The 21,245-nt window shown below is 39.6% G+C and overlaps 2 protein-coding genes across 3 annotated transcripts; both read left to right on the forward strand.

Annotated features, from left to right (window-relative positions):
• Positions 1–891: 891 nt before the first annotated feature.
• eif4ebp2 (eukaryotic translation initiation factor 4E binding protein 2) lies at positions 892–5,558 on the forward strand. Its single transcript, XM_017432677.3, has 3 exons — positions 892–1,210; positions 1,935–2,114; positions 3,532–5,558. The coding sequence occupies exons 1-3, from the start codon at positions 1,078–1,080 to the stop codon at positions 3,561–3,563; spliced, it is 345 nt and encodes a 114-aa protein (XP_017288166.1). The 5' UTR covers positions 892–1,077; the 3' UTR covers positions 3,564–5,558.
• Positions 5,559–6,383: 825 nt separating this feature from the next.
• On the forward strand, positions 6,384–10,395 carry rps24 (ribosomal protein S24). Of its 2 annotated transcripts, XM_017427528.3 has the most exons (6): positions 6,384–6,475; positions 7,354–7,419; positions 7,504–7,713; positions 8,774–8,887; positions 9,772–9,792; positions 10,312–10,395. In XM_017427528.3, exons 1-5 carry the CDS (start codon positions 6,473–6,475, stop codon positions 9,775–9,777), a joined length of 399 nt encoding a protein of 132 aa, XP_017283017.3. In that variant the 5' UTR covers positions 6,384–6,472; the 3' UTR covers positions 9,778–9,792; positions 10,312–10,395. The 2 variants fall into 2 exon arrangements, with proteins under 2 accessions (XP_017283017.3, XP_017283026.3); XM_017427537.3 differs by lacking the exon at positions 9,772–9,792.
• Positions 10,396–21,245: the final 10,850 nt, after the last annotated feature.

The raw sequence follows: 21,245 nt of genomic DNA on the forward strand, positions 1-21,245 counted from the left end.
AGAGGCCTTCGTGAATCATTGGAAATTTTAGTTTAAAGAACTCGAACCCATCTGGCCAGGGAAACAACGGCTCTCTTTATTTTGTGCTGCTAAATATATCGATCACAATTGTTGTTGTAACAGCCAGTTTCCTCACAAATTTCACTTACCTTCCCAGGGAAGCAGACGTCTAATAAAGCTCTCGGGATTAATTTTGGTGTACATCTACAACTTACAAGATGTACTTAAACGCAGCATCAAATCACAGAGCAAAATAATTTTAGGATCTCCTAAACAAACATGCATAAAAATATTATTTTATAAATATGTGATCATTTAATTGTATATTGAGGTACGTTTTCAATATATTATTATCATCATTATGGGGTTTGTTAGATGGAGGACGACTCGCTGTGGCAACCCCTGAAAAAGGAACAGCCGAAAGAAAAGGAAGTTTGTTTGTTTAAAGTCATGCCAATATTTTTTTTCTTAAATGTGTTATTTAACCATTTAAAGTATAGCTAAGGATTAAAATAATGCACGTGATCAAAAGCAAAAACAGGACTTTTCTTGTTATTCCAGTTTCATAACAAGAATGATGTGAAAGGTTATATAATGCCAGTGTTACAATGCAGAACCATGAGGTGAGCTGTAACCTTGCGTTTTCAGAGTTTTATTAAGTGATAAAGAGACTGATTACAGTTCAGTCTCACGCCAATTTAAACTATTTTCAACCAGCATGGACTTTTTTTTTACATTAAAACACTAATAATTTCAAGAAAATAAAAAATGAAACATTAAATATACATATTACCAACAAATATACACAAATAAATAGTTTCTAAATGTATAAAAAGTTGTCTGACTGACGCCTTGGACGCCCCGCTCTGACGTCACATCCGCCCGCAGCTCGTCGTGCTTCCTGCCTTGCTGAGGGAAGGGACGGCGCTGACGGCTGGGAGGACGAAAGGAGAGCCAGGAAAGCTTCCAGAAAGCTATAAAAGAGTGGGGAACGGTCCTGGTTTCCACCGTCCGTCGGGAAATAAGCACCCCAGGTTTTCCGCAGCTGCTGAAGTTGTCACCTAATTGGCGCCGAAAATGTCGACCAGTCGTCAGCTTAGCGAGAGCAGGGCCATCCCGACCAGGACGGTGTTGATCAACGACACAACGCAGCTACCTCATGACTACTGTACCACCCCCGGAGGCACTTTATTCTCCACCACTCCTGGAGGTGAGAGCAGGGTTTTTGGGGTATTTTTTTTCTTTCCATGGAAATGCGTCACACTTCACCTCTGCCCGCGGCGATGTGGCTCTCTTCGCTTCGCTGTTTCTGTCAGTGTGGCCTAGGCTGCCGTGTCATCCTGATCAAAACAAAAACAAAAAATTAGCCCCGCCCCCCGGCGCTCTCTGCCCGCTGATTTGCAGCGCAGAGATTCTTATGTCTGCGCCGTCTTTGCTCAGGGTTTACACAGGGTTGAAATGTTTACTTCGCCCCTCATTTTATGTAACAGACAACCCTGTGCAGCTGCCATGTGTCATGTATCAGGAGCACAGGCGTATGGATGATTCATTACAAGGGTGCCTGCAAAAGGAGAGCAATAAGCTCAAGATAGGTGTCGCCACATATTTTGCATCAAAGTGAAAGCAGTGATTCTGCAAGGAATATCTTCATTTACTCATTTAATGCTTTAAAACTCGTTCAAGCTCAAAATACCCATCACAGATTCCCACAGGACATTGTCACATCCCTGGATGTTTTGTTTAATGACACGTGAACTGTTTTTGTCTCTCGCTCAAACAAAAATCGTCTGTTGCGTTGCCAAAACTGGCACTGGCACTACCATCGAAGCCTACCTGTGTTTACCTGTCATGGCATGTCAAGGTGTAACGTGTATGTAGAGAGGCTTTGGCTGCACCCACACAAGTAGCACACGGTTGCTGTGTGTTGTTTTCAGGAACCCGGATCATTTATGACCGCAAGTTTTTACTGGACAGGCGTAACTCTCCCATTGCTCAGACTCCGCCGGCACATCTGCCTGTCATCCCCGGAGTGACCAGCCAACATGTCCTGCGTGAGAATCAGAAGAATGAAGCCAACAACCACATCAACAACCATGACGGCAAGCCCACAACAGGTACAAGATGCAAGAAGGACTTATCCAATCATTAAATTGGTAAAAAGGAACTTTATTATCATATTTTCCGCTCTATAGGGCACAGTGGATTATAAGACGCACTGTCAATGAATGGTCCATTTTCAAACTTTTGTCACATATAAGGCGTACTAGACTATAAGGCATCGTGCACCTCCCAATTTTTGTAACTTGGCGTGGTCCGCACAGTCCATGCTCCATTCAAAATAGACAATTTTGGTGCTCTAGCAGAGCTGGTTCTCCTGTATCAGCATTTATATGATCCCTCTATGAGAGATCACAAAGATAATCAAATGGTTCAAAACTCACCGAAGGATACTGCACCGACGTAAGTGTCAAGTATAAATGCCTCCACCGCGCGATCAGGTCAGTGCGCCGTGCATGGAGCCCTGTGCGACTATAACTGAGCCTTAATGCTGCAAGCGGTGCAGCTTTGTAGTTTACTAAAGTCATACTGAAACATCACGACTTCTTATATAAATAAAGCGCTCCAGATTATAAGGTGTGCGGTCGGTTTTTTTTTTGAGAAAATTGAAGGCTTTTAAGTGTGTCTTATAGTCCGAAAAATACGGTATTTGTTCCACGATTTCACATTTAGGAGCCTGAAAAAGTATGGACACACTGCATATTAAAAATGAAACGTGATGCAACAATCTGACTTTAAACTTTCAACTTATGTGACCAAAGCAGTGTTACGAATCTGCACAAATTGAAGCCCCATCTGTAGTTTTTATCTCCAAATATCATCAATGGATGGAAAAAACTGGTCTTAAACCCACAGGGAAGTTAACATCTACATTACATTGTTGGGTCAAACCGAGCTGATGATACATTGCAAACAAAAGCAACGTAAGAGACAGATATAACCTGATGCTTCTGATTCACTCGTTGTTGAAGTGGCTATGTTGTTAGGTTGAATCTGACGTCAGCAACACGATTCAATGTAAGAAGACCATTTTAGACATCCTAAGTGCTTCAAAAGAACATTAACAAATTTAGAAACGGCTATGAAATTTGAAATTTTATTATTTGTTGCACATAAAGGTGATTGAGAAAAAAACTCATGTTTGGCAGACATGACTGAACTAGTCACCAGGCAGCAAAAAACAATAAAAACAGGCACACAGCTGTCAATAAAAATGCTTTTGTTTAACAACTGTGAATAAAAATGCAAGTTAAATTACAACCCTGCAAAGAAGAAACCAAAACTAAACTAGATCCTGTAATCCAGTCAGCTGTTCTGTGCCTGGGCTCATTTAAAATAGATTGAGGTGATGTGGTCATTCCTTCAAACCACTAACTGTAAAATATGTTGCTTTTGGTCAAATTGGGTTGAATGAAACTACTTTGGTCCCACAAATCTGTTAACACATCGCTTGCTTGTGCTTCCTCTTTCAAGGTGAAGACGCTCAGTTTGAAATGGACATCTAACCCGACTGGAGCCACACCAGCATAAGGACGTGACCTGGCATGGTGCATGCCAGCGGCTTGGCTTGTAGAAACCAATGTTGTGAGCCCTCTCGGCAGCCATCTTCTTTAGCTCTTTGTCTCTCTGCTGGATGTAATGTGTGTAAATCATGAGGATTCAGTTCATCATACGTGCACATTGAAAATGGCCAACTCTCCAAACTGGGTCCGTTCGACTAAAATTTCCATGGTTGCAGTACAGATTAAGAATTACACATTAAAGGAGCGGGCCTGAAGGTTTTCTACCCAGAAATAAAATTAAGAAAAGTCAAATTAGTCCATCTCTGTGCTCATCCTACAACTTTCTCCGAGTCAAGATCTCTAACAGAGCACTAAGAAAAGAGAAAAATTTTAATTATTCCAGGTTAAATGGGGGGAGGAAGTGGTCTTTTTAAGTACTGGCCTTAGAATTATTTAAAAGCTTTGATTTTCATCCCAGGTTTTAGGTTTTAAAGACCCTTTTAGGCATGTTATTTAAGTGAATTTATTTTTTTTTTTCCTGTTTAGTTTTTGAAACTACTTGAAAAAGCTCCACAATCTATTATCAGTTGGACTGCTTAGTTTCCAGTGATGATACGTACAGGGATGCTGTGTTTTTTTTTTTTTTTGTAATTCCCAATAAGCAAAGATCTCATACCATTCCACGATTTTAGTTTTCATTACCAACACAAGAGATTTTTTTTTTCACCTTCTTGGGAGAAATCATTTTAAAAAATGAGTTTTAGTCTCCAATTGAACTGTTTTTAAAGTCATCAAATGATTGAATGTAAAGTGAAATATAAATGCAGCTCCTGAAATCAGGCTTTTCTTGTACAACTCTATTTCTGAAGCAGCTCAAGTGTACCAAGAATAAAATGACTACACTTCGATTAAAGTTAATACTTCTGCAGGAGCTTTGGAACCATGACTCAATTGTTATTCTTCTTCCAGATCTCTCGAGAACAATTGTTTTTGCAAAAAGATTTTAGAAAAAATTGAAAGTAGTCCAGATCTTTTTATATGCATTTTATTTTTAATACAGTTTCTTAGTATCGAGGGTTTGTTGGGGTGGAAGCTCTGTGAAGACATTGGGTTTGTTAGATGCGTTAAGGAATAAAAAAAATATTATTATTATTTTTATTTTGCATTGGGCTTGATGGATGCTGTCCCTCCAATCTGCAAGTCTGTCCCCAGTGTCCTTAATCTGTTTGACATTCACCCTTTCATGCGTCCCGCCCGCCCATGCCTTACTCTACATGAGACGCAGCGACCGGTCTCCTTGTCATCAGTTTGTACTTTCCAACAGATGTTTATTTTTTCACAGGAGCACTTGAATGGGCGATATTGTACTCAGCGATTGAGCAAAACGTTTTATCTTCTAGGTAAGTTTCTTCCTCGAACAGCTGTGAAGTGATGTGATGGTGTACGTGACATTGCGGGACTCAGAAGTTTCAGATGGTGTTACAGTAAAAGTGCCACTCACTCATTTTAGCCCTATGTATTTTTTTAAAAAACCTCATATTCCTGTCTGCTAATCCAAGTTGCAGCTATAAACTTGGTAAACGAGTTACCATACGGTTCATGTTTTTCAACTTGTTTTTTTTTCTGTATGATTGGAACCACTGAATGATGTTTGTCTTTTTTTCCCTTATTGGCTTTGTAATTATCTATGGCAAAGTTTGCTGAGAAATTCATCTACAGGTTGCTGAAATTGTGTTTGCATTGCACCTTTTTTGTTTTTGCCAATAAGAGTTTTTCTGTTATGGCATTGTTAATTCAAATGGCAAATTTATTTCAGATTTATTTGGTTCAAAAATGAGGGCTTAACAATATGAGTTTGAAGAAGAAAAAAAAATATGGAAACAGACTTACTGTAACCTTCTGTTCTAATTTCAAATAACCTTTATTTCAAATGAAACTCCAATCCAATGCCAGTGGACACTGTTGCTGCAAGATCAATAAAAATTCTGTAACAAATAACTTGTGTGGTTAACTGTGTTTATTTGGAGTTTTTATCTGTATGTCAGCAAGATTACACAACGGGTGTAACTTGGTGGAAAGGTGAAGCATGGTGAAAGGAAGAATTCATTAAATTTTGTAAGACTGACCACGGTATTAATATGATGGAAATCACTGGACATGAAAGGCACTAGGGAAGGTAATCTCTTTTTTATTATTATTATTCAAAGTAATATTTCTTTTCACAAACAACAGTGCATGTTAATTTAGCATTTGTTATTCAAAAGAAAAGAAAATCCCATACATTTTAACAGGTTCAAAAAGTGATGCGTAAATAAATAAGTGACTAGTTGGTGTTTGTACGTTTTGGTATAGAATGCGTATTTTTTAGTCCTAGAAAATACATTGTTCAAGCTGGATGTGGGCTTCTAGGAAAGGATGTTGATATAGGTCATTCAGTTTTGCTAAAAGATTAAAAGTTTGTGTGCCAGAACCAAAATAAATACACTTTTGTTGTTGTTGTCATAGCTTAAAGATTAACACATCAACATCAGAGGCCATATCTATTAACAAAGCATGCACAATGATTGATTGATTGATAGATAGATAGATAGATAGATAGATAGATAGATAGATAGATAGATAGGGCATATATACATATATCTATTAGTTAGATTTGCCTTCTTGTTTGTTACCTGAAGTCACATAGCTGCTGATGAAAAATAAATTGTATATCTTTGTTTTTATCTAACATTGTAAGAGCTATGATGTAATTAAATTACTTTAATTTATTTGGTATTTTATTTATTTTATCTAGTTAATATTTTACGTCAGGCAATACTTGTACTTTCCCGCGTTGTTTTTCGGCAGGCATTAATCCGGTCACCTGCGGGTCCTTCCTCCTTTTTACGTCCCTGAGTGAGGCCGGCGTCAAGATGGTGAGTCTTGTGGTGAAAATTATTATTAAAATCAGCTCAACATCGAAGTCATCCGTCCATCGACACACAAGTCCTGCATATTAGTTGATTATTAAAGTTTCCTCTATAATATTATGACGATATTATTAAAGTACAAATCATTTAGAGGAAGTATTCCGCGCTTCATTTCAGCAACTAGCCTAGCTGATGTTGCCCCGGAGGTTACAGTGTGTTTTTGGACCTGCTTTACACGAGTTCCAGTAGTTTGTCCTCTGTTTGTTCCCATTTGTAGCGACATGTATTTTAATCTATGTGGTTGTTCTCTATACAGAGTAGTTTTAAAGTGAGCTGTTATAGTAGCCGAAGTTGCTAACGTTAGCCTACAGCACTCAACAGTGGATAAGCGAGGCCTACTGTAATCAGGATGTATCAGTATTTTCTATATTGTTCAGATAAATAGACTGGCACAGATACATGCAGGATATGTTGAGAAATCGCCTATATTCTTAGCATTGTTAATGTATCAGTAGCAGTGGTGTAATCGATCAGTTGACAGATGTCATGGTAGGACATGGTGGTGCGTTTGTGTGGTTTCATCTAGATCACTGTTTTAAATGCTGATAATAAGGAAACTGGGTTTACTTGTTTGACTTTTGACAATGTTTTGTCTAAGTTGTGGGAAGGGTTACAGTGTTAAGTTCTTGTTGATATACATTTTCATTTTGAGATTTACTGAAGTCCCACTGATTATTGACCCTAATGGTTGTTTATCTACCTTATATGTGAAGTATTTTATCAACCAAAATCCTGTTGCTTTCTGTTGAAGCATTTACAAGCAATTGTGCTTTAAGCCGTACTCCATTTGTCCTTAATTTTTTATTTTTTTGTTTTTCACACAGAATGACACAGTGACAGTCAGGACCCGCAAGTTCATGACGAACCGACTGCTTCAGAGGAAGCAAATGGTAAGGTTTCGCACATTTGGCCTCCGTCGCTCGGGCCCCCGTCTGTCGAGCAAGATGTTTATTCTGCGCTTAATGTCCCCGTAGGTCGTCGACGTCCTCCATCCTGGCAAGGCCACAGTCCCCAAGACAGAAATCAGGGAGAAGCTTGCCAAGATGTACAAGACCACCCCTGATGTTGTGTTCGTCTTTGGCTTCAGGACTCAGTTCGGTGGTGGCAAAACAACAGGCTTTGCTATGGTTTACGACTCATTAGACTATGCCAAGAAGAATGAGCCCAAACACAGACTTGCCAGGGTGAGTGTGCAACGCTTTGCCTCATTCGCATGAGTAACGGTTAGTTACAAAAGTAAATGAAATGTTAATTTTTTTCTCCTTAAAGCGGTGTGTATGTGTAAAGAACATTTCCTTTTGCGCTCACTGTGCATCCTAGTTATCGGCAAGCCAAAATGTGCTGTTGTGAACATGTAGTTTTGTCTTCAGAGGCAGTAATGTAAGCACTTCCTGCTGTGTCCATGAAATGTAACTCAACCACTTCACAAATTCAGCCTCATTAGGACCTCAGACTCTGGATTGGACTCGGTTATAAAAAAACAATCTGGTTACCCTTACCCTACAGTATTATTCAGAATGCTCATCTTATTTTGGCTGTTTAGATTTGCACCTTAATTGCAGTATTGACATTAGGTGATCCACAGTGCAGCTTTACAGCACATCCTGCCTTTCAGCAGAGAGAGGACAGAACACAGCTGCTTATGTGGGAAAGAACAAATTACTTTAGAGGCTAAAGCAGGGGTAGGCAACCCTAGTCCTGGAGAGCCACTATCCTGCAAGTTTTCCTTGTTTCCCTGCTCCAACACACCTGACTCAGTGGTTAAATTAACTCTTCATGTTCTACAGAAGCCTGTTAATCACCCATTGATTCAAATGAGGTGTGTTGGATAAAGCAAGAAAGCTCTTCTAAAAATTAGGTCTACAACTTCTTTTAAGGGTTATTGAATACACATTTATTTAGGTTAAATTAGAATTGGGAAAAAATATATTTGGTTTTCTAAAGTGGTGAACATGAATCTCTGCTTTCAGAGATAAAACATGACAAACTACAAGGTGATCAAATAGGAAAGCAGTTTGAACGATACTTTTTTCTTTAACATGGTTTAATTGACTTCATACGCGAGCAAACAAAGCTATGCTAAAGATGTTTGTTTGATAACTAGGTTTTTATGGCTGTTTAGTGAATTGTTTTGCAGCTATATGCAAATTGGATTAAAGTCTCAGTCGTAAAACGATTAATTCATATCTGTTGCAGGGCATGTAGGACTCTAATATGGTAACACTTAAATTTTTTCTTCCTCAGCACGGTCTGTACGAGAAAAAGAAGACCTCAAGGAAACAGCGTAAGGAACGCAAGAACAGAATGAAGAAAGTACGAGGCGTCAAGAAGGCCAGCGTTGGTGCTGCTGGCAAAAAGGTAACGTGTTGTCAAGAAACCAGGAACTGATCACGTTCGTCTTTTCATCTTGGTTTTTGAGACGGAAATGTTTATTTCTCTGAAAGTTTGCTATAGTATAGATGATGTATGTTTTCCAACAAGCAAAAATGGTGCAGGAAGAAACGGCATCGTATTTAATCTGCTTAGGTTTGTTTGTTGACATTTCCTTTTTTTTTTGCAACGCTGATGTTTTCCACTGGTATTTACTGTTTTGGTTTCTTCTGTCATCTTTCCAACTTTCTCATTTTCTTTGGAAACTGTAGAAGGTAAATGTCAGAATGTGGGTTTATCACATTGTACAGATAATCCAGGAGTTGTAGATGGTAGCTAACTCCTGCCTTCACACCCTCACCTATCTAATTGAGAAGCCATAATGCTCTTTTCTTCTGGATGTAATTGCTGCATCCAGTGTGGAAGGACTTGATCCAGTGGCCATCCTTTCTCCCAGTACTAATAAGTCCCACAGTAGACTAATTTTCTGCTATACTCTGTTTCAAAAACCTGACAAGTCTGACCAATAAATCAAACCATTTTAAAAGAGGTACTAATCAGTAACATGCGCTGTGTAGCTTTGCTTTAGTGAAACAACATATAGTCCAACACTCCTCTGTAGCACCAGTCATTGATTAAGTTTTGTAGAATTGATCTCTGAACTGAATTGGCTTTTTGTAGTATGTAGTAACTGTAGGAGCTGCAGCGCAGCTAGCTAGGAAAACCTCAGTGAGCATTTGATTTGCTAAACGCAGCCTTTAAAATGCAGTTCAGACATCTTTTCTTTTCCACGTTTCAATATTCAACATGTTAATGCTGTTTTGTTCCACCTTTTTGTTTTTAATTTTGCTTCCCCTGGATTTCTTTTGCAGAAATAAGGTGTCAGTTTTCAGGTAGAGGAGAAGAATAAGCATGGTGTGCCATTGTGCTGCACATCCTGAGCTAATATTTTTGACCTATTCTGTGCATGTTCCACGCTACTTCTTCCTGCAGTCTTCCCTCGGTGTGTTTCTCCCCCTTTCTCGTGTTACTTCAAACCTCTGCCTCGTACTTTTCCCACAACCTGGGTCCTTCGTAGCACTCTCTCTCCTGTTATGGGTGTACCTGTCAGGCTTTGCCTTCCTTAGCTTCCATCTGAACAGACCAGAGCTTTCAAAGCAGATCTGTTTAATAGAAGCTAAGAAGCTGAGTGAAGCATGTGGATTTTAGGTTTGGTGGTGTGTGCTTTTTGTGGGATTAAGGGGAAATAAACTAAATCACCTGCAATGTGTGAATTTAAACCTAAATTTGAACTTGAAAATGTTGATCTACAACTTAAAATTTTGAAAATACCACTATTTAATATTTGTCTTTTGATTCTAACTTCAAATCAAATAGAAAATATTTTCACTAATACTGTTTTCTCCTTGCAGTGAGCCTGGACGACCAGCAAGTGTCTACGTGCTCAAGATGGTCTTGTATATTGTCATCAAATAAAGTTTTGGGAAAAAAATAAATCTTTGTGTGTATTTATTTAAACTACCTCTTTCTGAAATTTAATTCAGCTCTGCTAACAGCAGAGAAGCAATAAAGACTGTCAGTAAATCTTTAGGTGTTAGTCTTTTTTTGTTATTCACTGATTGCTTTAAATGACTTTTTAAGAACCCTGTTAAGCTGATTGTACAACACATGTTAGTTTTTACTTAGTAGAACAATTGCAGTGTAGCTGAAGCTTTTTAACATTTGGTAGCTGCAGTAACAAGAACGTCCACATGAGGGCTCCCTTCACCGAAGAAAACTGGTTTAAATTACTGAAGGTTTCAATCAAAATGTGTTCTTGTTGAGTTTTAGTAGAAATGGGCTTAATTGTTCTGAGAATACCCAAACCTAGACAGTCCAGTCTGCGTTCAGATCCGCCTTCTCCTGTTTATGAACAAACACTATTTGAAGCACAATAAAAAAAGTCCCTTCTTGCAGAGTGACCTTTTCAAATAATTTGCATTGAAATACCCCCAGACTGTGTAAATGAAGTGATTAAAATGCCAGGAAATAGTCCTGTCCTCGGGGTAACCTCATTCCCCGCCTGTCTTCGCCCATCCTTATTTGATTTTAGTGCAGGAGAAAAACAACACGCATGACCTGCAACGAATAACAAAACAAAATGCACTGGTCTATATATAAATATACACAATTTACCTTAAACAAGCGTCACTTTATTGCAGTAAACGCCTCTAAGATGCAGACATGAACTCGGCTTGTTGCGGGTCTCGTGCACGGAGCGTTTCCGTGTAGAGCAGGTGGAGGGGAGAGCAGATAAGAAGGCTGGAGAGTGTTGCAGCTCTGCGGTGCTCCACTGGTGTGTGGCTGTGGAGGTTTGACATAAGTGGAGCTTTCATCCCAGGGACTGGTGACAGATGGTGTTGGGAAATTAAGCCCCTCTCTCCACAACCCTGTCGGGCCGTCCCAGGAGTCCCTGCCTCTCTGTCTTTGTCTCTTGTAACATCCTCTGCATCCCCTTTATATATATATAGTTTCTTTATTATGTTTCTCTTCAGTCTGTCTGGTTTGTTTTAGGACTGGAGTACCAAAATAAGCTATTTTCAGACTGCGACTCTATTTTTTCATTCCAGTGCAATAGGTCATAAAGTTGGCCCCTTAAGACCCACCATCTTATAAGGGAATGCACATCGCTTGCTGCATGCCAGAGTTTTAAACTAAGATCTACTGTTTGAAAAGAATAATATGTCATTCTCGGAGGATGTGTTGTAAATAACAGCTACTACCGCATCAGATTTTAGCTCAGTGTCTGTACAGGTTTTGTGTTGGCTGGTGTTGATTATCTGTACTTCAATCAGTCGTAGCTGTGCATCCTGAGGTTTTCTTTAAAAATCTGGTCAGTGGGTCATGAGATATTTTGCTAACAGACATAGTTGGCTGCAACTAGTTATTGTAAAATATTAAACAAAGATTTTGCACAGAGATTCTGCTAAGAATATGTGTTAAGGATGACTCTCAGTTACCTCCTCACCAAGTTTTAGCACATTATATGTGAAACTGACTGTTTACACGTGTAGCCATCATATTGGGATTTTTTTAAGGTCAGTTGGGTTTGGTAAAAGTGCAGCCAATGATTCCTTTCTGCAAGTTGTATTAAAAGTCTCCCAGTGACTTATTTTAACAGTAAAAACGAAACAAAGGAATAAGTGCTGACGGTGTTAAGAAGGCAATTAGCTCCAGAGCAACTGGGATGTAGGTCCGCACGTTTACATGATACCTGAGGTGTGTGGCTGTGCAAAGGGCCTCCAGGGGCCCCCCTTAATACACACACACATGCCACACACACACAACCAGATAAGGCAGAAAAGTCCACCTCTGCTCTCCCTCAGCACCGAGAACAGGCCCGTAATGAGAATATTCTTCTGCCCGCTCGTACAACAAAGGGTAATTTTTAGGGGTTATGATAAATGCTCACGAGGAGCGCGTGTTTATGCCCCTCACAACAGGTGTCGTTTTAATGACCTGCCTCTCTCCATGCAGAGTTGTGGCGTTTGAAGGCAAACGTGCAGGATTCCCGACGACTTGCTGCGTTTTCACTGACACATTCTGAGAAGACATTAAAAGCAACAATAAACGTCCAAAACAATGATCTCGTTGCTTTGTTTGCCATTTTATGGGAACTACTATAGTGTTCACGTGTGTTATTTTTCTGACATTTCTCCTGTATTTTGTGTGAATTGTTTTCCTGCTCATAGTTTCTTCCTTATGTTCTTTTAGATGAACTACTTTAACACATTTCCAGCTATTTCAGATTATCAAGGTATCAAAACATACAGGATACTACAGCTATGACCTTTGGTATTTGTACCATTTATCATTTTTTTAATTTATTAACTTTTTTAATTTATTTAACTTTATTTACATTGTTCCTCCTCCTAAAAAGACATTGAGATCTCTTCGAATCCTTGAAAAGCTTTCTGCTCCGTAAAATCTTTAGCGTACGAGCTAAATTATTAGCTTTTAGTTACTGTTTTGCTCACTTAAGTTTTTAGCGACTGTCGTGCTGGTTTTAGCTTTTAGCTGCTGTTCTAATAATTTTTCGTTTTGGCTACTTCTCTGCTGGTTTTAGCTTTTTGCTCCTGTTCTGATCATTTTGACTTTCAGTGGTTATCCTGGTTTTGGCTTTTAGTTACGGTTTGAATATTTTTAATATTTAGCTACTGTTTCACTGGTTTTAGCTGTTTGCTGCTGTTGTAATAGTTTTAGATTTCAGCTATTGTTTTGCTGGTTTTTAGCTTTTAGCTCTTGTTAATTTTAGCTTATGTCTTATTTCCTGCTGGTTGTAGTTTGTAGCTACTGTTCGGCTGGTTTTGATTTTTAGTTACTGTTCTGATAAGTTTAGCTCTGAGCTACTGTTTTGCTAGTTTTAGCTTTTAGCTTTTGCTCTGCTGGCTTTAGTTTTTAGCTATTGTTCTAATATTCTTAATATTTAGCCACTGTTTTGTTTAGCTGATTTTAGCTGTTTTCTGCTGTTCTAATAGTTTTAGCTTTCAGTCACTGTTTCGCTGGTTTTAACCTTTAGCTACTGCTATAATAATTTTAGGTTCTAACTGCTGTTCTACTAGTTGTAGCTTTTTGCTGCTGTTTTGCTGGTTTTTGCATTAGCCATTCTCCTGCTGGTTGTAGCCTTTGGCTTTTGTTTAGCTAATTTTAGCTTTTGTTCGGATCGTTTTAATGTAACGTTTCAGCTTCAGCTGCTTCAACAAGTTTCGGCCATTCAGCCCTCAGTATTCACGTGGCGATTCTCCCGGAGAAATGGCTGAACTTGGAGGTTATTTTACGTTTCCATTGAACAGATTTTGCAGAGGAACGACTTGCTGCTATAAAGTGTGGCCAGGCATTCGAGGATGTGCTGCATCTTAATGAGGTATGTCTCCCTTGTTGGCCTCAGCAGGGGAATCATCACAGCTCATTTTGCAGTCCTGCAGTGTCCTATCAGCTTTGGCAGCCTGCTCTAAGTTCACTCCATCTGCCAGTTGCTAGGTGCTGATATATAAAATGATCTGTGCCTTGGTAGCCCCTGAGCACCAGGGAAGTGATTTGCTTTTGAGGACAAACTGTGTTTCGTGAATCCTAATTATCCTCTTTGCATCACCAGCCTGACATGGTTTTGTCATTTATCCCTCTCTGGAAGCGGTGGAAGAGGTAAAAAAAAAAAAAGAGAAAGAGAAAGAAAAGAAATGTGCAGAGACTGCAGCAAATTACATCTGCCGAAACACACCGAGCTCCCGTGGCTTAGAGCAGCCGAAATGCAATACTGGTGTTATTTAGGGATGTCCTAGTCAAGATTTTTTTGCCCCCCCAATATCGATCTGAGTCATTTACAGACAAGGATCTGCTGATACCAGGTCTCAAGCCGATACTTGCAGTATTTTGCTTTTGTGTACAGCGCAGGCTTGCAGATGACATACCACAAGTACATTGGAGTTATTAAAATCAATGCCATCTTGTGCATGATGCCTCAATAACTCTACACTGGCATAAAGACAGCCTGTTCTTTTTGTTCAAGTTGTTGTTTTATTGTCAAGAGTTGAAAAAAATAAAAATGCCAGGTGTTTTTTTTACGTCTTGGTAAGCCCTGTGTTGTTATGTTGCGTTGAGAGAGTCGGACATACTGTGGCTCCAACAGCTCCAAAAGGCAACGGAAACCTATTTTCTTCCCCAAGGGTTATGGGTTCATCATCCAGAACAATGAATTCAGCCCCTGGTTCTGTTGTTCTCTTTGCCTTTTGAAATAAAAACTATATGAAGAAAACAAGGAGTTCCTGTCACTCACTTCTTTAAAAAAACATCACAGGTGGAGAAACAGCAAAAAAAGAGGACTTTATTCTGAAGCTTAGCATCAGCATTAGCTTATCGTCTGACATCCTGTTGCTGTTTGACATGTTGGCTCTACAACACAACAGCTGCCGTTAAACCATGCCGAGTAGGTCGACAACCAAGAGGGAGGCAGCTACTCGGATACCGATCAATGAAACAAGGCCTCGATCGACTCCGATATGACACTTGCGATTGGACTGGGACACCCCTGGTATTTTGGTTCCATCATTTCGTTCCACAGGTATGGAAAAAGTGGAGAGAAAAAAACGACATGAACATCTAGCTGTGGCACTCTAACCAGTGCACACGTGTGTAAAACAAATCACTTCTCTGTTTCAATCATGTGAAGTGTACTGAAACAACTCTGTGGCTTTTTTTTTTTTGTCTCAGGCTGTGTCTGAGGCTCAAAGCACATCCGACCGGTATGGAAGCATGACCCCTCTGCTGCCGTCCCACCCTCCGCCAGCGTCCCCGGGAACCCCGTTCATTTTTGCTGAGGGGGAACGTCGTGGATGTTGCAGAGGAGTGGAGGGATAAAAAGCGAGGGGTTGACAGAAGGAGGGGTAAAGGAGAGAGGGGAAATCAGGGGAGTAATGGGAAAGGGCAACAGATGAGAGTGACAGCATGATGGAATGCTCTGTGTGGTAGTTGTGCTCTCGAGGCTGGGAGGTGTGTGTGTCTACGTGTGACTGCAGTTATTGAGGAATCATGTGTTTCTGTGTGTCCTTGGGTTTTAGGGAAAGGGTAACTGATATAGGCATTTACATTTGTTTAACTATATAAAATAAGTGTAAGCCCTCCGATCAATTCGTCACGATCTATCAGTTATAGCTTATTAAATGGAATATACCTGAAGGCTATATTGTAATGTTAATTGTAATGTTCGTGGCAGTAATTGGGCCCTCATTGACTTTCTCTCCAAGAGTTAACGTGATTGATGTCTCTTTTACATTTTTATGAAGCTACTGTTAGCAGTCTGGCTTTTTTTTTTCTCCTAGAGAAGACAAAGAGGAGAAACAGCAAATTTACAACCCCAGTTCCTAAAACACTGGCACGTTGCATAAAATGTAAATAAAACAGAATAAAATGATACGCAAAGCTCATAAACCCATATTTTATTCACAGTGGGTTATAGTAAACAGAACAAATCTTTAAACTAGGAAGTTGTACTATTTTTTAGGGAAAAAAGTAAGATAATTTTGAGTTTGATGGCAGTAACACATGTCATAAAAGTTGGGACAGAAGAGTCCAGGTGCTGAACTGGCCTGCAGTCCAGACATCTCACCAATTCAAAACATTTAATGTGTCATGAAACAGAAAATCCTGCAAAGACGACTCAAGACTGTTGAACAGCTGGAATGGTGAATCAGACAAGAATGGGACAATATTCTCCTCCAAAACCTCCAGCAGCTGCTCTCCTCAGTTTTTAGATGTTTACAGGCTGTTGTTAAAAGAAGAAGAGATGCTTCACAGTGGGAGACATGGTACTGTCCCCTTTCTTTTTTAAATGTGTTGCTGCCATCAAATTCAAAATGACCTTATTTTTTTTCTAAAAATGGCACCAGTTCTTAGTTATGTCACTGTGTTCCACTGTGAATTAATGAGATTTTCAGATCACTGCATTCTGTTTTTATTTACAGTTTGCACAAAGTCCTAACTTTTTTTTTTCAGAATCGGTGTTGCAGATTTAATACTTAAGTGAGTACAAAACCACGTAGTGTTTGAGCTGCACACATCACACATCCGTTTGTAAGGATTAGGTGCAGCATGGGTTTTTTTAGCTCGTGCACATCTGCACATTCCTGCACTCATTGGTATTCCTGTTCATAACACCCTCCTCAATCAGCAGCAGAGGAGCTCTGATTAATGGCAACAGTGAGGGCAATCTCCGTGTGATTCATTAAACAGGACCGGCGTGAATAAAAAGGAAGATTTGCTCATATTGCAATTTAGATTCCATAATATGTTCTGTCGCTGGAAATAATTCATGGTGTTGTTAGTGGCTCTCTGAGTATGCACACACACATACAGAGCACTGATGACACTATTGAAAATGTAGAACTGCTGATCATTGTATGTCCAGCCTTAGTTGGAATAACTAATGATCTCTGTTTGAGCAAAAAAAAAACAATTTTTTTTTCACTTTGCACAATTGTTGCCTTCTGCTTTTCTCATCGATTGAAGCTGTGCCACATCACAAGTAGATGATGTAAAGACATCTTCCAGGCCTGCCAAAACAGGGGATACTGAATACCACCAGGCAAGAACACCGTATTTCTAATGTGCATTTAATTGTCATGTGTTAACCAAGCTTGGAAAAAATAAAAAATAAAAAATCCCCTGCTTTATGAGCTCATTTGAGCCAAAAGAGACGTCCACACGGACTGAACCTGACAAAAACCCATCTCTAGGAAAATCGCCTCCACGCTCTCATCCACCTGATTACCACAGACTGATTCCTATCAAACATTATCCCTATGAATGTGCATGAACATGGACCATCAGGCGAGTGTCATTACGGCTGCCCATTTGCGAGGTAAGAGACGATGGGATGTGACAGCGAGGGAATTAGCTTTGTGTTGGCTCTCTGTCACTCTCATCCTAAACTCTGCCTGGTGAGGGACTGTGATTATACACAGTCATTTTTAACGTAAGACTCTTGCCCCTTTCTCCACACTCGGCGCTCTGTGACTGATGTCACAGCAGATAAGGCACTAACTACTGATAACTATTTGACAGAACGTCGCTTCAGAAATAACTAGCCCAATCCCTTTAAACACTCCATGCCTCACTTTTCCCTCCAACCTCACTGCGGAGCACACAAAAGGCCACATGTTGTGTAGCTGCAGTGGAAGCCTCCTGATTTCTGCTGCCTTTTTTTCTCCAAGGTGATTGCTGATCTGAGTGATAAAATGGATGAAAGCATCCAGGTGGAAAGCCAATCATACAGAGATACCTGGTATTGCTTTTTCATTATAGCACACCTACATGAAACGCTTGTTGCAGACAGTGTAACTGAGCCGGGGCTGTGTTTCTCTGCGCTGTTATCTCCTGCACTGCTTCCTTACCGAGCAGAGTTAAAAATCAATAGGTTCTGACCTTACCTCTGTCAGAGGCTTTGTTGGAGACCCCAACTCACAGAGCAGGACCCACTGTGTCTCCCACTGTCTCACTACAAGCTCTGGTTGACTGCTAAAGAGAGCTGCTGGGAGGAAGTGGAGTGCTTATGGACAGCATGATCTGATCACAACAGTCTCTGCACAAACGGGTGATAATCTATCTATACACAAAAGATTCCAATATGTTTAGCAGTTTTTAAAATTAATGTAGTATACTTTAAACTTAAAAGTGGCAAGCAACACTGTTTTTGCCCGTGTCAGTGTGTGTGTTTCTGTCTGTCTGTTTCCAGCCTTAGCTTTATTCAAACTACAAGATAGTTTTCATGATTGGAAAATGTTGAGCGAGACTTTGTAGGATAAATCACCCTGACAAAATATCTTTTAATTATTATTCTATCGTCTAATGGCCACAATACATACGTATTTGACTTTGCAGCCTTCAAACGTACACAAAACACACACGGCACTCTCTAATACCAGATCTCAGTTTAAAGCTTTACTTTAAAGTGCTGTTTTTGGCCAAATATTTACAGCTTATTCAATGAAATATTCTTTAGCTTTCCAAATTTTGCAGAGAAATTGTCAATTGTTGTACTCTGCTACATTTGCGGTAATTTTTACGATAAAATCTTGAGAACTTGAAGCTTTTATTGAACAAACAAATCAGTTTCCAATATTGCAAGGAAGGTTGCGCTTCAGAAGGAGCGCTTTCTCCCTGTGTCAGTATTTGTGTAGATGAATTAAACCGCGTGTTGAGAAGGCGATTAATAATTAAGAGGGACCCGGATTATGGACTGTTCCCTGTTGTGCAATCAGCTGCACTGAGATGAAAAAAAAAAGAGTATGGAGAAATATGGAAGAATGGGATGAATGGAGAGACGTGTTTATGAAATATGAATATCAGGCTGGGAGGTGTCCGGTGCAGTTGACAGGGAAGCGCTGGCTCATTTCTTCTAACGCGAAAACTGAAAAATGGACTTTTAAGTGAACAAAATGGCAAAGAAACAGCAAAACCTAATCACTGAAGAAATGCATCTCATGCCAGAGTTTTAGAGCTGAGAAATGATGGCGTTGTAGCTGTTTTGGTCAACCCCTTGAAAATAACATGGCAATACGAAATCTCGTGCAACACTGTGAGAATGCTGCTTGTTTTACTCCTTAAAGTAAAATATAGAAAAAAAGTATTGATGACTCATTTTATTATGCCAGTAAAAGACATCAGTAATTGTCTCCACAGACTAATGTTTGCATTTTATATCCATACAACATTAGCTATCATTCATTAATTGGAGGAGCACTTAATCTAAGCGCTTCCCTCTGTGTGTTGGCACTAAAATAGAACACCTTGGCAATCCCTAATGGCTTCTCCAACATATGCATGACTTCATGCCTTCTGGTGCAGCTATTCCAAGAACAGCAGCTATGATTAGCACGATCGCAGCGATCTTCGTTCCCGGTGAGATACGAGCCAGAGTCTCAGACATGATGCAAACATGAAACATGAACGCTGATGCAATGAAATGAAAAGGATGTGTGCTGTGATTGTGGCATTGTCACAGTGAGGTTTATGTATACTGCCAGGGCGACATTCGTCACTGAACTGCATCTCGCTGTTCTGCACGTACCTGTTGTATCATTTATTGTACTGCGCTACGAGAAGCTCAAACATGTGAAACGTGAACTTGTGCCATCATGAATATTTACCTAATACAGAAGGCCCCCCCCCAGTAGCTTTTTGACGGTGGTTGTATTAACTTGAAACGAGTGCGTCGTGAGCTACTTGAGTTGCTTTATGCCAAATGTTACATGCTCTGCTGAGCAAATGACTTCGAGATTTTCACCGGCGTCTGTTGAAGCTTAGGCTGCGAATATTAAGATTTAACATTCCTGCTGACAAGGATTAAAGGAAGAAGCTGTTTTCCAAAATTCCCTGCGTCCAGGGTCGAAAACCGGCACCGTGCAAACTAGCAGGGAGAGTAGCAAGCCATCAGCGGGCCGACCGGCTGACTGGCTCTGGCGTTCAGCTTCAAAGAACCGCCTGCAGGCATCGTTTCTAATATTGTCTCAGAGTCTGTTTTTCACAAAAGTACTGATGCATGAGTGGCCTGAGAAAAAAAAAAAAAAGACAGAGCAAAACATCAAAAGTGCTTTTGAAGTGTGTTTGTGTGCGTGTGTGTGTGCACGCGTTCATGTGGAGGGACCTCAACTAAATGTTTCCACCTGAATCCTGATTGGTATCTAACCATCCTGCAAAGGAGATGAACAACTTTTCTGGGATCATGCTTGCACCCGGATAAGAATTAGATCTAAAATAAAAAAAAAGGCTCTTATACACATATATATATATATATATATATATATATATATATATAAAGAATGCACCTTTTACCCTCAGACAGTATGTGATCATACACTTTTTATACTCATACCAACAGAAGGGTAAAGTATACAGGATGAACAGCTGTGTTTTCTTATCCGCTCTTCATGTCTGACATGTTGCAGCCCAAACCTAAAACACAGAATCAAAGTAGAGGGCGACAGGCTCACCTCACCATCACCTGGAACCACAGATCTGCAGCAGAAACAGTGAGTCTGAACAAGACCTGCATGGAAAATCCACCATAACCTAAAGTTACTGACATATTTTTTTGTGAAATGCTCAATATGACATTGTTTCGTGATCTTAAATATACTATACTCATCCTGTTAGACCTCAGTCCAGATTACAGGAAAAGATTTAAGATGGTTTAAATCCTTTTTGATCTTATAGATTCCAGTTTGTTCACGTTAATAATGGATCTTCTTCATACGCCAGAGTTAGTCATGGAGTTCCTCAGGGTTCAGTGCTTGGACAAATACTCTTTACTTTATATATGCTTTCATTACGTAAAATTATTAGATTTATTGCTGATGATTCTCAGTTATATTTATTTACAAAGCCTGATACACAAAGGTACTTAGATTACAAGCATGTTTTAGAGACACAAACTTTTTATTTTCTGTTTTTAAACTCAAACTAGAAAAAAGTTGTGGTTTTTGGACTAGAGGCATCACACTTTGTAGCCTTTCATTTACTCCGCATGACGTTAACTTGTACTAATGGAAGCAACATTGGTGAGACTTTTAACCTGTTCATATCATTTAAACCACACATTAAAAAAAAAAAAAATGTTATCACGATTGCTTTCTTCCACCTGCAAAATTTTACTGAAATTAGAAACATCTATCCCAAAACTGTGTAAAAATATAAATAAATACATACAAAGAAAGAAAGAAAGAAAGCTAAAGGCCCATGTATTTATCACTTCCTGTCTGGCATTTGTAGCTCTTTCTTATCAGGATGTCCAAAAGACTCTCTAAAATGAATTTAT

This window comes from Kryptolebias marmoratus, linkage group LG22 (genome assembly GCF_001649575.2).
Source record: "Kryptolebias marmoratus isolate JLee-2015 linkage group LG22, ASM164957v2, whole genome shotgun sequence".
Lineage (NCBI taxonomy): Eukaryota > Metazoa > Chordata > Actinopteri > Cyprinodontiformes > Rivulidae > Kryptolebias > Kryptolebias marmoratus.